We start from the raw sequence: 14,530 nt of genomic DNA, 5'->3' as shown, positions 1-14,530 counted from the left end.
TATTTATTTTGTTTATTAATTTTCTGGATAAACACATTTGGATTTATTTGGGCTATTATCCATTATTATAAAAATGCATTTATTTGTAGTATAAGCATTATTTTTTTCTGTCTATTAAAAACATTTTTTCTAATAAAAACATTTTATTTAAAAAGTTTTTAACATTTCACTCAAAATTCAAAAAAAAAAATAGTTTTGTGTGGCCAACTAACCCTGCTGTGTCATGTTTTCCTCAAAACTGGCTAGCAGTCACTGTGTTTTTTTACATCTTTCTAAATGGTTCCATCTTTTAGCCTAGAAGACGTTGATCATAACAATATAACATTTTACTTATGCTTTCTTTAAAATAAAAAAAATATTGACTATAATAAAAAATAATTGTATGTTACAAAAACGGTTTCCCCTATGTTTTCCATCCAAATTTCGCCAAACTTTTTCAATAATTGGCAGGAAGACGTCTGCCAACACTGTGGTGAAAACCTCGGAAGCATGTCATGGTCAAACCTGAGCAAATACCTTAAAACTCTGTTACATTTAACCCTGCGTTACCAATATAAACTAAAATTGTTGCATGCATAACGTGCATAAATCACGTCATTGACATTACATGAAGATGCCTACTGGTTTAAAAAAGTCCTGGATTCAAAGAAGAGGGCCAAATGAGAACTTTGAATACAGGAATAGAGAAAAGAGCACTTTAATTAGGCTATCAGCTGTCAGTCAGCGCCCACTCTTTTTTCCTGGTCATTGTGCCTTTGCTGTGTGCAGTGCAAACGCAGACAATCAGATAAGAGTGACTTTTAAAAGATGATGTAAACAGGTCATCAAAAAATTAGATAGGCTACAGTCACAAAATTGCAATTGACCGTCAAGATTTACTGTGTAAATGCAGCCTAAGAGGATGTTAAAAATGAAGTTTGATCAATTTACACTTTGTAGTGTTGACATTCTCACTGTGGTTTGTTAATTCAGGTAGACTATTGTTTAACACAATGAAATAAAGAGGCAAGTGTCTCAACGAACACAAGTGACCACAAGAAGCATCACTTTTCTTCGGTTTACTGGAAATGCATGTTAATAGCAGTTGGAAACAGGGCCATATAGACTTCAGTTGGTCCCAAGAGCCTTTCAATCTGATGGTCACAACACAACTGTCTTTAAGGTTTCTTGGAGCCATCATTAGTTGGAACCTCAAATGGGAAACTGACAATGTCTTCGTGAGTAAAAAGGTTGCAGAGCCTGAGACAGCTGAGGAAGTTCAACTTGCCCCAGGCGCTTCTCAAGTTCGATTTTCACCTCATCATACGCATCTGGTAGGCGTCAGTCACGCCATGTGTTCCGGAAAAAAGTCTTGGGTTGCAGTCTGCTCCTGCTTTCATAACCTAAAGTATATGAATTATGAGCTTGAAATCAGTGTTTACATTTACATAAACATTAGGGGTATAATTATGTACCATTTTCTAAATAAGATCACAATATACGATTAAAGTCTTTATATGACTTTTATATGACTTTTCTTAACTTTTTAAAAGATTGAACACCTATGAATTAAACTCCAGTTGTTTTTTTGGCTACTCACCCTGGTCTTGTCTCAGTGTCTCTTCCAAAAGGGAATAGGAACCAGAATAAAGCTTATTGTGAGTATTTTTCAAAGAAAATGCCATCATTGACTGTTTGATGGTGGCTCAGTGGTTAGCACAGTTACCCCACAGCAAGAAGGTTGCTGGTTCGAGTCCCGACTGGACCAGTTGGCATTTCTGCGTGGAGTATGCATGTTCTCCCCATGTTTGTGTGGGTTTCCTCCAGGTGCTTCGGTTTCGCCCATAGTCCAAAGACATGCACTATAAGTAAATTGAATAAGCTAAATTGGCCGTATGATGCATGTGAGAGTGTGTAGGTGTCTGTTTTCTCATTCAATTGTGCTTTAACATTATCTTTAACACAAAAAGATATTTTGAAGAATGTTGGAAACATTCAGTAACCATTGACTTTATTTTCATCTTGTACAGAAAACCACTTGTTTTCTAAGTGATTTGATGCATGCTACTCTATTGACGATGGATCTTTTTTAGCCAAGAAATGTATAAATGAACTTGGTACTATTTTTACATCTTCATTTAGTCCAAATTTGTAAAGGTCCATTATCCTATGAAAGTTCAGTTCATGCAAAACAAAAATCATGACTTGATGATTAAATGATGATTTATTTAATTAAAATTACGAGATAAAATATAAAAAAATGTAACTTTGAAACTGTCTAAATCATGAATTAAATTAAAATTTAAATGTCGAAAAAATAGTCAAAATTACAAAATAAAAATTTTGATTAAAAAGTCAAAATTTGATTTAAAAGTCTAAATTAGGATTTTTTAAATCACAATTCCAAGATAAAAGGTCTAAATTATGGTTTATTTGTAAAAAAAAAATAAAAAATAAAATAAAAAACAAAATAAATAAATAACTTAATAAGCCATAATCTTGATCTTTATTTTGTAATTTTCACTTCAATATATATATATATATATATATATATATATATATATATATATATATATATATATATATATATATATATATATATATATATATATATATATATATATATATTTTTTTTTTTTTTTTTTTTTTTAACTATTAAAGGCATTATTTTGGCTTCCATGGTCAAAAAATGATTTAAATGATTTTAAAGTTGAAATTAGGATTTACTTAATCAAAATTCCAAGATAAAATGTCTAAATTATGGTTTATTAGTCAGCTTTTTCACTTACTAAGTCATAATTTGGACTATCTTGTAATTTTGACTTCAGTCATGTTTTTTTTTTTACTTGATGATTTTGTTTCTTACTTGGCACAAATCGGCTTCCATAATTGCCAGTATAAAGATAACAATTCTAAATTATGACTTAAAAGTCCAAATTAGGATTTACTAAATCCCCATTCTAAGATGAAAAAAGTCTAAATGAGGTAAAAAAATTGACTAATTAAGTCATCATTTTGACTTTGTATGCCACAATTTTTTTTCTTACCTGCAGAAATCGGCTTCCATAATGGCCACTATTTTAACAAAATCTAACAACAAAAATGCACATACAGTAGTTCCAAATGCACAGCTTTCTTAGCAAAAACTTTCAAATATTTGTATATATTTATTTTTTATATAATTATTCATATGGGTATATATCTGATGCAAATTCTAAGTATGTGTAACCTTGGGTGAATAAGCCTTTATTTTAATAAAACCTTAATACCCTTATGCCAGATGCACAGGCTTCAACACTGCCGTAAATAACACTGAACTTTCAGCCATCTTTGACATTAATTTGATGCTTTTGCTTTTATTTTAGGTATCACATTTTAAAGCACAAGAAAATATGCATTGCTAAGCTTCAGCACGTAATGAAGACAGAGAAGACAGAAAATCCAATCAATACACTGTCTGTGTGAGTCCCGCACTGTGGCCTCGTCTTCACTTAACGTTTCTCTTTAGCTACATGAAAGAAATAGAAATTAATTAAATACACAAATATTTTAGCCTCTGTAGGTCAGGCTGCTGTGCAGACTGCTAATTGTTGTTGAAAACCAAACGGCTGTTGATTGGATGCTGCTTTATCTAATGTCTTTGTGTAATGCAAACCTCATTACAGAAAATGTAGACATGCGCTTGCATCTGTATGCGTTAGTTTCCAGAAACGAAATAAATGCTAACAGGGGACAAAGCAATTATAATTCCGTATGCATCGTTTGAAAGATAGTGGTAATTAAATTCAGCTCACATCGAAAAATGTGAGAATTTGAGGAGTGCGAAATGTGAAGTTGTGAATCATGCAGATAGTGTATAAAGAGATGCAGATCTCCCGCTGTTTACTGTAAAGCCAAAAGCATAAGTACCCAGCTAAGGGTTGGATAGAGAAAATAAAATGCTAATTTCTTTGACAGTTTTTACAAACAGTTGACGGAATCCTAAGAATAGATACTATGAAAAATCTGATCCAATCCACCATTTGAAGAGTCGTTCAAGAATAACAGGGAGATATGATAAATAAAAAAGTAGTATATACACACAGTATAAATAACTGAACTTCTAGTTGATTATTTGGTATCAAAAAGGGCTTATATGAAAGGCAAAGGCCTCTAGATTATGCTTATTTTACCAAAAAAAAAAAAAAAAAAAGCAATTACAAAGAAAGCAGGACTCACAGAGTTTATCAAGATTCTTTGGATTCATCTTCAATGCCTACCCCTTCATCTGACCCCAGACATGCTCTATAATGTTCACATCTCATTACTGGGCTGGCCAATCCTGGAACACCTTGACCTTCTTTGCTTTAAGGAACTTCCTCTTCTGTGATTTAATGTAATGGGCAGCACAAAGGTTTTGATTCCTCAGGCTGTTAATGTTGCCATCCACTCTGCAGATCTCTCGCACTTCATTTAATTCATCACATAATTCATCTATCTATCTATCTATCTATCTATCTATCTATCTATCTATCTATCTATCTATCTATCTATCTATCTATCTATCTATCTATCTATCTATCTATCTATCTATCTATCTATCTATCTATCTATCTATCTATCTATCTATCTATCTATCCATTCAGCTGTCCGTTCGTTTGTCTTTCTATTTGTCTGTCATGTTTTTATCCATGCATCTGTCTGTCTGTTTATCTGTCCATCATATATCTATCTGTTTGTCGATCCTTCTCTCCTTCTGTCTGTTTATCAGTCTATCATCTGTCTATATGTCCATCATTCTGTCTATCTACATTAACCTGTTTATCGGTCTATCTATCGGTCCATCTGTCCATCTATCTGTTTGTTTGGTAATCTGTCCGTCTTCTATTATTCCATCTATCCATTGTCCATCCATCCATTCGTCCATACTCTATATCTGTTTTTCTGTCTATTATTTATCTATTATCGTCCATCCATCCCTCATTCCATCCATTCACCTATCTATCAATCTGTTTTTTGTGTCTATCATCTATCTGTCCATTTATCAGTCTGTCTGTGTCTATTTGTCAGTCAATCTATTTATTTGTCAATCATCTATCCATCCATTCATCCGTCTGTCATTCTATCTGTCTGCCATCTATCTGTTTGTCTTTTCATCCATATATCTGTATGTCTGTCCTCCATCCATCCATCCATCCATCCATCCATCCATCCATCCATCCATCCATCCATCCATTCATCCATCCATCCATCCATCTATCTATCTATCTATCTATCTATCTATCTATCTATCTATCTATCTATCTATCTATCTATCTATCTATCTATCTATCTATCTATCTATCTATCTATCTATCTATCCATTCAGCTGTCCGTTCGTTTGTCTTTCTATTTGTCTGTCATGTTTTTATCCATGCATCTGTCTGTCTGTTTATCTGTCCATCATATATCTATCTGTTTGTCGATCCTTCTCTCCTTCTGTCTGTTTATCAGTCTATCATCTGTCTATATGTCCATCATTCTGTCTATCTACATTAACCTGTTTATCGGTCTATCTATCGGTCCATCTGTCCATCTATCTGTTTGTTTGGTAATCTGTCCGTCTTCTATTATTCCATCTATCCATTGTCCATCCATCCATTCGTCCATACTCTATATCTGTTTTTCTGTCTATTATTTATCTATTATCGTCCATCCATCCCTCATTCCATCCATTCACCTATCTATCAATCTGTTTTTTGTGTCTATCATCTATCTGTCCATTTATCAGTCTGTCTGTGTCTATTTGTCAGTCAATCTATTTATTTGTCAATCATCTATCCATCCATTCATCCGTCTGTCATTCTATCTGTCTGCCATCTATCTGTTTGTCTTTTCATCCATATATCTGTATGTCTGTCCTCCATCCATCCATCCATCCATCCATCCATCCATCCATCCATCCATCCATTCATCCATCCATCCATCTATCTATCTATCTATCTATCTATCTATCTATCTATCTATCTATCTATCTATCTATCTATCTATCTATCTATCTATCTATCTATCTATCTATCTATCTATCTATCTATCTATCTATCTATCTATCTATATGTCTGTGTATTCATTCATCTCCTTGCTCGTCTGCCTATTTACAGTATGAATCCATCAAAGCTGCAGACAGCGTGACTTTATTCCTCCACTGAGGCAGATCTTTGAGCTTTCTAATACAGTATCAGCTTTTTATTTAGTGGAATTCATCTATTGTGTCCTCGGGCTGCCCACTCAGTGAAAAAAAAAAAAAAAAAAAAAAAGCGTTGCATTATTGATATGTCGGTGTTGCTGCAAGATGCGCGGTGTGTATATGCTGAACACATCATAACGCTCTTTCTTTCAGAGTGGCTGACCCCTCTGTTCTTTACTCTCATTGTCTCATTTCCAGCTGCTCCACCACTTTCGCTGAGGTTATTTCCCTGACAGAGCACATCCGTGTTCTTACAGCCAAATACATAGATTTCCTCTGGGATGAAAGCTTATTGAGCACATTGTCTGATATGCTTGGTATAACCATATTCCAGGAATATAGTGGAATCTATGGAGCGTAGCTCTCAGACAGATGTACTATTTTATAGATCTTTACTTACGATATATCTTTTCACAGACTCTGCCTGCAGTATCCAATACTTTTAGCTGCTTTAACTCCAGTGTTTTGTAAAGTCCTTGTCATCCGCAGTCTGCTTTTACCTTAATGTATCCAGCGGTAGGCCTTGAGCTGTGTAAAATGTTTCCCGCACTACAATAGGACGCATGCATTTAGGCATTAATCAGCACTGAAGACTCAAGACGCACGAATAAGCCAGAATGCTGCATTCAGCAAACCCAGGAGGAAGAAAGAAATGATACAATTTAATGTCAAATCTGCACACAGACCTCTTTCAACATGCAAACAGAATTCACAGAACATTGTACAGAATCTGGCTTTGACTCTATATGTGGAGCCATTGCAAAAAAACATACAGAATTGTTCAAACAAGACTTGTTGGCTTTCAGAACTGTCCGTTTGTGAAGAGAAATATTTCAAAGGATGCCAATGTGGAATTTGTAGAATTCCAACCCTGTATCACGGAATCCATGAGAATGGGGTCTATGCACAGCTAGTGTTTTCAGCCAGCTATTCTCAGTTTCATAATGTTCCTTTTACAGCATCAATGTTATAATGTAATTCAAATACATTCAGTTAAATAGACTTATGCCGAGTTCAGACTGCAAGAGTTTAGCCCAGATTTTTTGCCGACAGGTTTTGAGAAATCGCAGACAAATGCCTGAAATCAAAAGTGAATCGTTGCTCATTCATGTGAGTAACAATCACACAGTATGAACTATCAAAGACGCGATCTGAGAGAATCCCAGATGAGTCGCTGACACCCTTGAGATATTTGGCGTGCTAAATATTTGGGTCTGTCGGCGATTCAAATCATGCTGTGTGAAATGTGTTCTGATTGAAAATAACATTTGCGATTACCTGCAGCCAATGAGAGAGCTGCATCCGCTAGTATGGGTATCAGCAGGGAGAAGTTAAAAGCGCTCAATCTCAGTTTATTTGGATCCAAGAAAAGGAGGAAAACTATGGAAATTTGGCAGGAGAACCTGTGTCTGTTTGACATGTCATCTGAGCAACACCAAAACTGGATCGATAAAGAATAAAATGTTGAGGAGAAATAAGTACATTTGCTACCCCACTAAAGGCATATGGTTGATAACCCAAGATACACTACGTGTTGTAGTTAAATCAATAGAGCATAATCATGCAACAGAACTCAAGAAGAAACAAAGCTTGAAAGAATAAATTACGTGGTTGTTTTAAACGACAGGCTTCAGCCACTGTTTAAACTCGTCTTTCTCCAACCAGGAGTACTTACATTTTCTCATTTTGCCGTCTGTTTCGCTTTATGGTTTCGCTACATGTGGAGAGCGTCACATCACCTTCCCGTATTTGTTGCAAATTACGTGACATCACTCGAACGGAGGAGCTTGGCTGGACATACCCCGGCCTGAACCAATCGCGTGGATCGAGCCATAAATATATTATACTTTTTGGAGTCAAACACTTTGGACAATGCTTGAACTAATTTATAAAACCTCGTTAAAGTGTGATTAAGACTTTTTAAATACCTTTTAAGCTTTAATTTTCTCATAATTGATTAATCAACTTTTAATACATTTTAGGACCTCGCGGACATCCTTTTCCATGTCACTTCTCTTGTGTGTTTGATTGTGAGACAAAGTTTGGACAAAGTCAACGGCGATTCTTCCTACTGTTAAGTCATGCAGTGTGAAACCCCCTGTCGCCAATCCATCCTAAAATGTAAACACATCACTAACAGAATGCTACCCTAGATAGTCATGCAGTATGAAAACATCTGTGACACGCCATCAGTATCAGCAGGCTAATGCAGAAACTCAATTGAAAATACAAAAATTAATTGTACATATTTTAAAGACATGGAAAGGGAAAATGAAATTAAATGCAGTGCTTCTTTTTTCGATCTGAGACCCTCTTCACATTGTATTTCTATCAGGCAGTGAGGATCACTGATTTCTAAAGAAATCAGATCTTAAACTGATTTTATAAAGGAAAGACAGTTCACCGGAAACACTGAGGCTGGCTGGCTGAAATTAAAACTCCATGTGCACATACCCCATTGTTACATCATACTTACCAGATTCAAAGTCATTATAAGGCAATTGAGGCATTTTTTTTTCTTTAAATGTATGAACATTAGGTGTCTTTTTGATAAAATACTGTATTATACTGTATGTAAAGGGTTAAAACAGCAGCAGATGCACTGTAGGGTTTATGTGGTGCTGAATATGGCTATTAAGCTTGTTAGTATAGCTCAATGTGAAACTGTTCATCAAAGCATTTTTACACTAATTGTAAACCCTTACATCGCCTTAAGCTTTCTTTCATTTTTTTGGATTTTAACAGAACTTATGATTATTTAAGCAACAACTCCTTTTGTACACATAATAACCCACATTTAATGAACGCACAGTATACAGTGTCTGAAATATAAAATGTCAATAATATTTGCCTGGAATGAAAAATAAAAATACAAAGTTCATATACCCTGACAGAAAAACTGGCTTGGCTACATGATGACGTTGAAAGCAGAACTTTCTCGGCAGTCATCAATGATTTGCAAAGATTTAATACAAAAACACCTCACAAAAGTATACACAACTGACATGATTGATCAGTTACAGCACGCAGAAAAAAATGGAAACAACTAAGCCCTGTAAAAAATGATGTGAGTATGACTGAGGATTTGACAATAACACATTAATTGCAAAAATGTCCTTCGGGTGCTGTTACGCCACACTTTTATTCCCTCCGCTTCCTTTTGACTGACCTTTTGTGAGAGCTTGTCCAACAAATAAATTGTCCGTGGTCCATTACGCTGTGCTCTGATTGTTTTCCTTGATTTCCATGGAGGCCCTGTCCTTGCGTCCAGAGTATTCTCCGATAAAAGAGCCGTCCTCGTTGAAGTGAGCGTCCTCATCACAGTAGTCCACCATGCTGTCTCCGCTGTCTCCTCCTTTCAAGTCGCCATTCAATGAATGCTGGCTGCTTTTCAGCGGTTTCTCATCATTATCACTGTGTCAAGGAGAGAAACATGACTGAGTTTGGCCATCTTTGTTCTTGTTAGATTTGCTCGCTCTAAAGCTAATACAAAACCTTCTAGTGGATTTAGAGGATCGACATAATTATTCACACATTTGGAATTTGTTACACTCATACAAATCATTTTCTGTCATTATGTACTCACTTGCATCTGAACATGTGTGGTTTTCTTGTTTTCTATGAAGGGCAGAATTAAAATGAGAAACATTCTTGGAAAAAATTATGTGTCCGTAAATTTACAAACACTGAGCAATCTCATACAGTAGTGCATAGTTGCATTATAATACTTAATACTGTTCACAAATTATGGGTCAGTAAGATGTTTGTAACAAAATTAATGCAATTATCAATGCAATTATTATATATGTTAAGTTGAAGTCAGAATTATTAGCCCCCCTGTTTATTTTCCCCTAATTTCTGTTTAACAGAGGGAACATTTTTTCAACACATTTCCAAACATAATAGTTTTAATAGCTCATTTCTAATAACTGATTTATTTTATCTTTGTCATGAAGACAGTAAATAATATTTTACTAGATATTTTTCAAGACACTTTTATACAGCTTAAAGCGACATTTCAAGGCTTTACTAGGTTAAGTTATTGTATAATGATGGTTTGTTCTGTAGACTATTGAAAATATATATAGCTTAAAGGGGTTAATAATTTTGACCTTAAAATAGCTTTTATATTGAATGGCATATTAAAGTAATTTGGAGATAACTACCCCAGGTCTACGGCTCTTCAGGACTGAGTTTAGACATCCCTGGCCAATTGCATTTGTAAAAGTTTCCCTTTCAGATTCAAAATTTATGAGAACCTGTTATTTAAATTAATCATGCTGTAACCAATTTACTAAGATTAATTTACTATTGTTTATATTGCATCTAAATCATCATCATACGTTTTTAGTAGTTCTCATAGTTCTAAACATTATAAAAATGAGCTTATATATATATATATATATATATATATATATATATATATATATATATATATATATATATATATATATATATGTAACAGGCCAACTATTTTTTTTACAGTATTTCCAATAAAATATATATTTTTTTCTTTTGGAGAAAGTCTTATTTGTTGTATTTCACTCATTCATCCATTCAGTCATTCATTCATTTTCTTGTCAGCTTAGTCCCTTTAATAATCATAAGTCGCCACAGCGGAATGAACCGCCAACTTATCCAGCATGTTTTTACACAGCGGATACCCCTCCAGCCGCAGCCTATCTCTGGGAAACATCCACACAAACACTCATTCACACTCATACACTACGGACAATTTAGACCACCCAATTCACCTGTCCCGCATGTCTTTAGACTGTGGGGAAAACAGGAGCACCCGGAGGAAACCCACGCAAACGCAGCGAAAACATGCAAACTCCACACAGAAATGCCAACTGACCCAGCCGAAGCTCAAACCAGCGACCTTCTTGCAGTGAGGCGACAGCACTACGACTATTGCGCCACTGCGTTGCCTTGTTGTATTTCAGCTAGAATAAAAAGTTGTACATTTTTTAAAAGCCATTTTGAGGTCAAAATTATTCTATCACACGGAACGATAATTTCTAAAAACGTGAGGCGCACCAAACTGCCTTTTTGTTGGCAAGAAAAACGAAGCTTGGTGCGCTTTTTATGTCAACGACTGAATCAGCTGCGTACTGTGCCAGAGTGTTGCTGTTGATATTAATTTAATTTTAAAATGTAATAATATTGTAATATTCAAGATTTGTGAGTCATACAGCACTGTTTAACTTAAAACAGCAACCACCATCATCAAAAGTCTCCGTAGTTGTCTTGACAACACAAACACTGCTTTCATTTGATTGGAGAATGAAAAACGCAACTGATGTAACACACTTTTTCCGCTTAGAGTTAACTTTTTTTAACTGCGAGCGCTCAGTGTGCAACGAAAAAACGTGATCCGCAGCAGGAGGTTAAAACGAGAGACATGCAGGGAGCATAAGCAGTGCACAAACACTCGCGGTCATTTGTAAATCTTTCAAAAAAGGTGCCTCACCACTCAAAAAAAATGTGTTCGGTGTGGTTGACCCCTTAAGCTATATATATTTTTTTTGATTGTCTACAGAACTAACCATCATTATACAATAACTTACTTAATTACCCTAACCTGCCTATACCTAATTGATCTAGTTAAGTATTTAAATGTCACTTTAAGCTGTATAGAAGTGTCTTGAACAATATCTAGTAAAATCTCATTTAATGTCATCATTTATCATCAAAGATAAAATAAATCAGTTATTAGAAATTAATTAATAAAAGTGTTATATCAAGAAATGTGTTTTTTTCAGAAATTGTGGAAAAATAAAAAGGGGGCTAAGAATTCAAGTGGGCTAAAATTCTGACTTCAACACAATATATATATAAAATATAGCTAAAATAAATATATATTTATTTTAATTTGCTCATTGTCAGTAAATCATTTGCAAAAACTGTCACTCTCATCAGTGCTTACCAAAGACTATACTCTCATGTTAATTTGCCCTGTTTAGTAAATCTGGGTCATAATACACTAAAGAGACTGTATTTAGCTCTTTATTATGCCAACAATTCAAATCTTGTTTACACCAAATGTAAGACCTAATGCCATTTTGCAGTCAATTATGTTAATTTCGGCGAAGGGACTAATTTTCAGCAAGTAATGACTTGGTCTTTTCACACAAATCTGCTTTTTGTCTTCAAAGACGCTGAACGCCATACATGTTCCCGTTGACACAAGGGTGAGTGAATAATCACAGAACTGTCATTATTGTGCGGATAACTCATTTAAAAGAGAAATCTCTCCAACATGAATCATTCCTGTTTCAAACACACAGTGCATGAAACCACCAGCCTCAACCCTGATGGAAAGGCTAATATTAGAGAAATATTCAAACTTGGGAGCATCTGAACATGCATTATCTTCACTCAAACGGTGACGCTCATGCATTCAGACACTGTTTGACTGCATAAAACAAGCTTTGTGTTTCAAACAGCGCAAGCACATCCAGAGTTCGACCTCATTTATCACTGAGCCGTCTTGGAGGATCAGCACAAAATATTTCAGATTTATAATTGTCAGTACAAACACTGGTCTCAATGAGATTATGAATTGGATCAGCGAATGATTAATGAAGCAAGAAATGCGTTTATTGTTGGCCTGAAGATAAGCGTCTTTCAGCTGTTTACTCGGGACTTATTGTTCGCTCGATCTCATTTTCATATTTTTACAGCGACGCCATTGTTTCTAATGGGCTACATGTGTACTAGCTACTCACAAAGCACCACGTGAAACAGGAACACATCAATGGCATTGATGTGTGAACAACATTGGTTTTGTTGTTATTGTTTAGCACATACGTGTGGTGGTTACTTTAGCTCGCTGCACGTCCACAGCTCGGGCTGGTTTGGTGCTGGCTTTCAAACCAAAGGAAAGAATGCAAAAATTAAAAGGAAACAGTGTCATTCGGCCACTATTTGAGCTGTGAGGGGTAAATGTTGGCTGTGGTTTTTAAATACCTGTATTCACAGAAGGTGTCATCATTTATGCCCTGGGACTCCAGGTCGGGGTGGAGGTCTTCCTTCTCTTTTACTGAAAACACACACACACACACATTTTTTTCCAGAATTTATTATCATTCATTAATTTATTAATTTTCCTTTAGGCTTAATCTATTATTTATCAGGTGTCACCACAGCGGAATGAACCGCCAACTACTTCAGTATATGTTTTACGTAGCAGATGCCCTTCCAGCCGCAGCCAAGTACTGGGAAATATATATATATATATATATATATATATATATATATATATATATATGTATGTGTGTATATATGTTTGTTTGTTTTTTTTTTTGTTTTTTTTTATTAAATGATTATAAAGTATTTATTATAATATCATTGTTGAAAAAAGGTCTTTTTTGAAATATTTATTTAGATTGCTATGGTATTTTTTTTTCTTTTTTGTATTTACTGTCTTTACTGAACACTTTCTACAGTAATTACTTTTCTTTAACTCTGTAAGTAACATATAGAACATATATTTTAGGGCAAGCCTATAACTGCTTTTCATGCCAGCTGCTTCATTGGCTTTCTTCATTAGTTTAGATTATTATACTGCTTCAGCAGACACATTCATATTAACACATGTAAATGAACACATTTGGCTCGTGCTGTTTCTGTACAGTAATTATAAAACATTCACAATTGTAGAGGTCACAGTGGTTTAGGAGATTCAGTGAAAAACACAACAATATTGCTGGGTAAAACCTTAAATCAAACCCAATTTACAGCACCCAACTAGCGTGTGCACAATGTTCTAAATATAAATACACTAATGCATACCATGTGTTAAAGAGATGATTGAGGTGTGAAATTGATATGCACTGATTTTCCTTCTTACTTTCAGTGCTTTTTGTTGAACTTCTTAAATCTTTTGGCTTTTTCATTTTTTAAAATCAGGTGGGGCATACTGAGTAGCTCCTCCTCTTTTTAAAAATGATTGATAATGTTTTTATTTCCTACCACATTTTGGCTAACCTGAGTTCTTGAGCTTAAGCACATCTTACCCATGCACGCCAGCCACAGTCTATAGAGAATGGGAATCTACACTATAGCGAGTTGTGTTCTGCTATGCTTTCTGACACATTCAACATCGCACAATGTAAACCAATGCAAATCACCACAGAAAATGAACCTATATGACCTAAATGATCTATCTATCTATCTATCTATCTATCTATCTATCTATCTATCTATCTATCTATCTATCTATCTATCTATCTATCTATCTATCTATCTATCTATCTATCTATCTATCTATCTATCTATCTATCTATCTATCTATCTATCTATCTATCTATCTATCTATCTATCTGTCCATCAATCAAACTA

General features: G+C 34.7%; 1 protein-coding gene across 42 annotated transcripts in view; it reads right to left on the bottom strand.

Annotated features, from left to right (window-relative positions):
* Positions 1 to 6,826: 6,826 nt before the first annotated feature.
* Positions 6,827 to 14,530, bottom strand: part of chl1b (cell adhesion molecule L1-like b) — a 189,876-nt gene continuing 182,172 nt past the window's right edge. For 27 of the 42 annotated variants that reach the window (XM_087257860.1, XM_087257877.1, XM_087257867.1 and 24 more), the window contains 2 exons: positions 13,157 to 13,229; positions 6,827 to 9,598 (listed from right to left, as the gene is read on the bottom strand). In XM_087257860.1, the coding sequence (XP_087113986.1) occupies positions 9,397 to 9,598; positions 13,157 to 13,229 (275 nt within the window). In that variant the 3' untranslated portion in view covers positions 6,827 to 9,396. Of the gene's footprint in view, positions 9,599 to 12,997; positions 13,055 to 13,156; positions 13,230 to 14,530 lie in introns of all 42 variants that reach the window. The other 15 variants (XM_087257890.1, XM_087257895.1, XM_087257881.1 and 12 more) reach the window with 1 other exon arrangement.

Source organism: Danio rerio, chromosome 6 (genome assembly GCF_052040795.2).
Source record: "Danio rerio strain M-AB ecotype USA chromosome 6, GRCz13ab, whole genome shotgun sequence".
Lineage (NCBI taxonomy): Eukaryota > Metazoa > Chordata > Actinopteri > Cypriniformes > Danionidae > Danio > Danio rerio.
The sequence above is the reverse complement of the archived record's forward strand: the minus strand, read 5'-3'. Positions and strand labels throughout refer to the sequence as shown.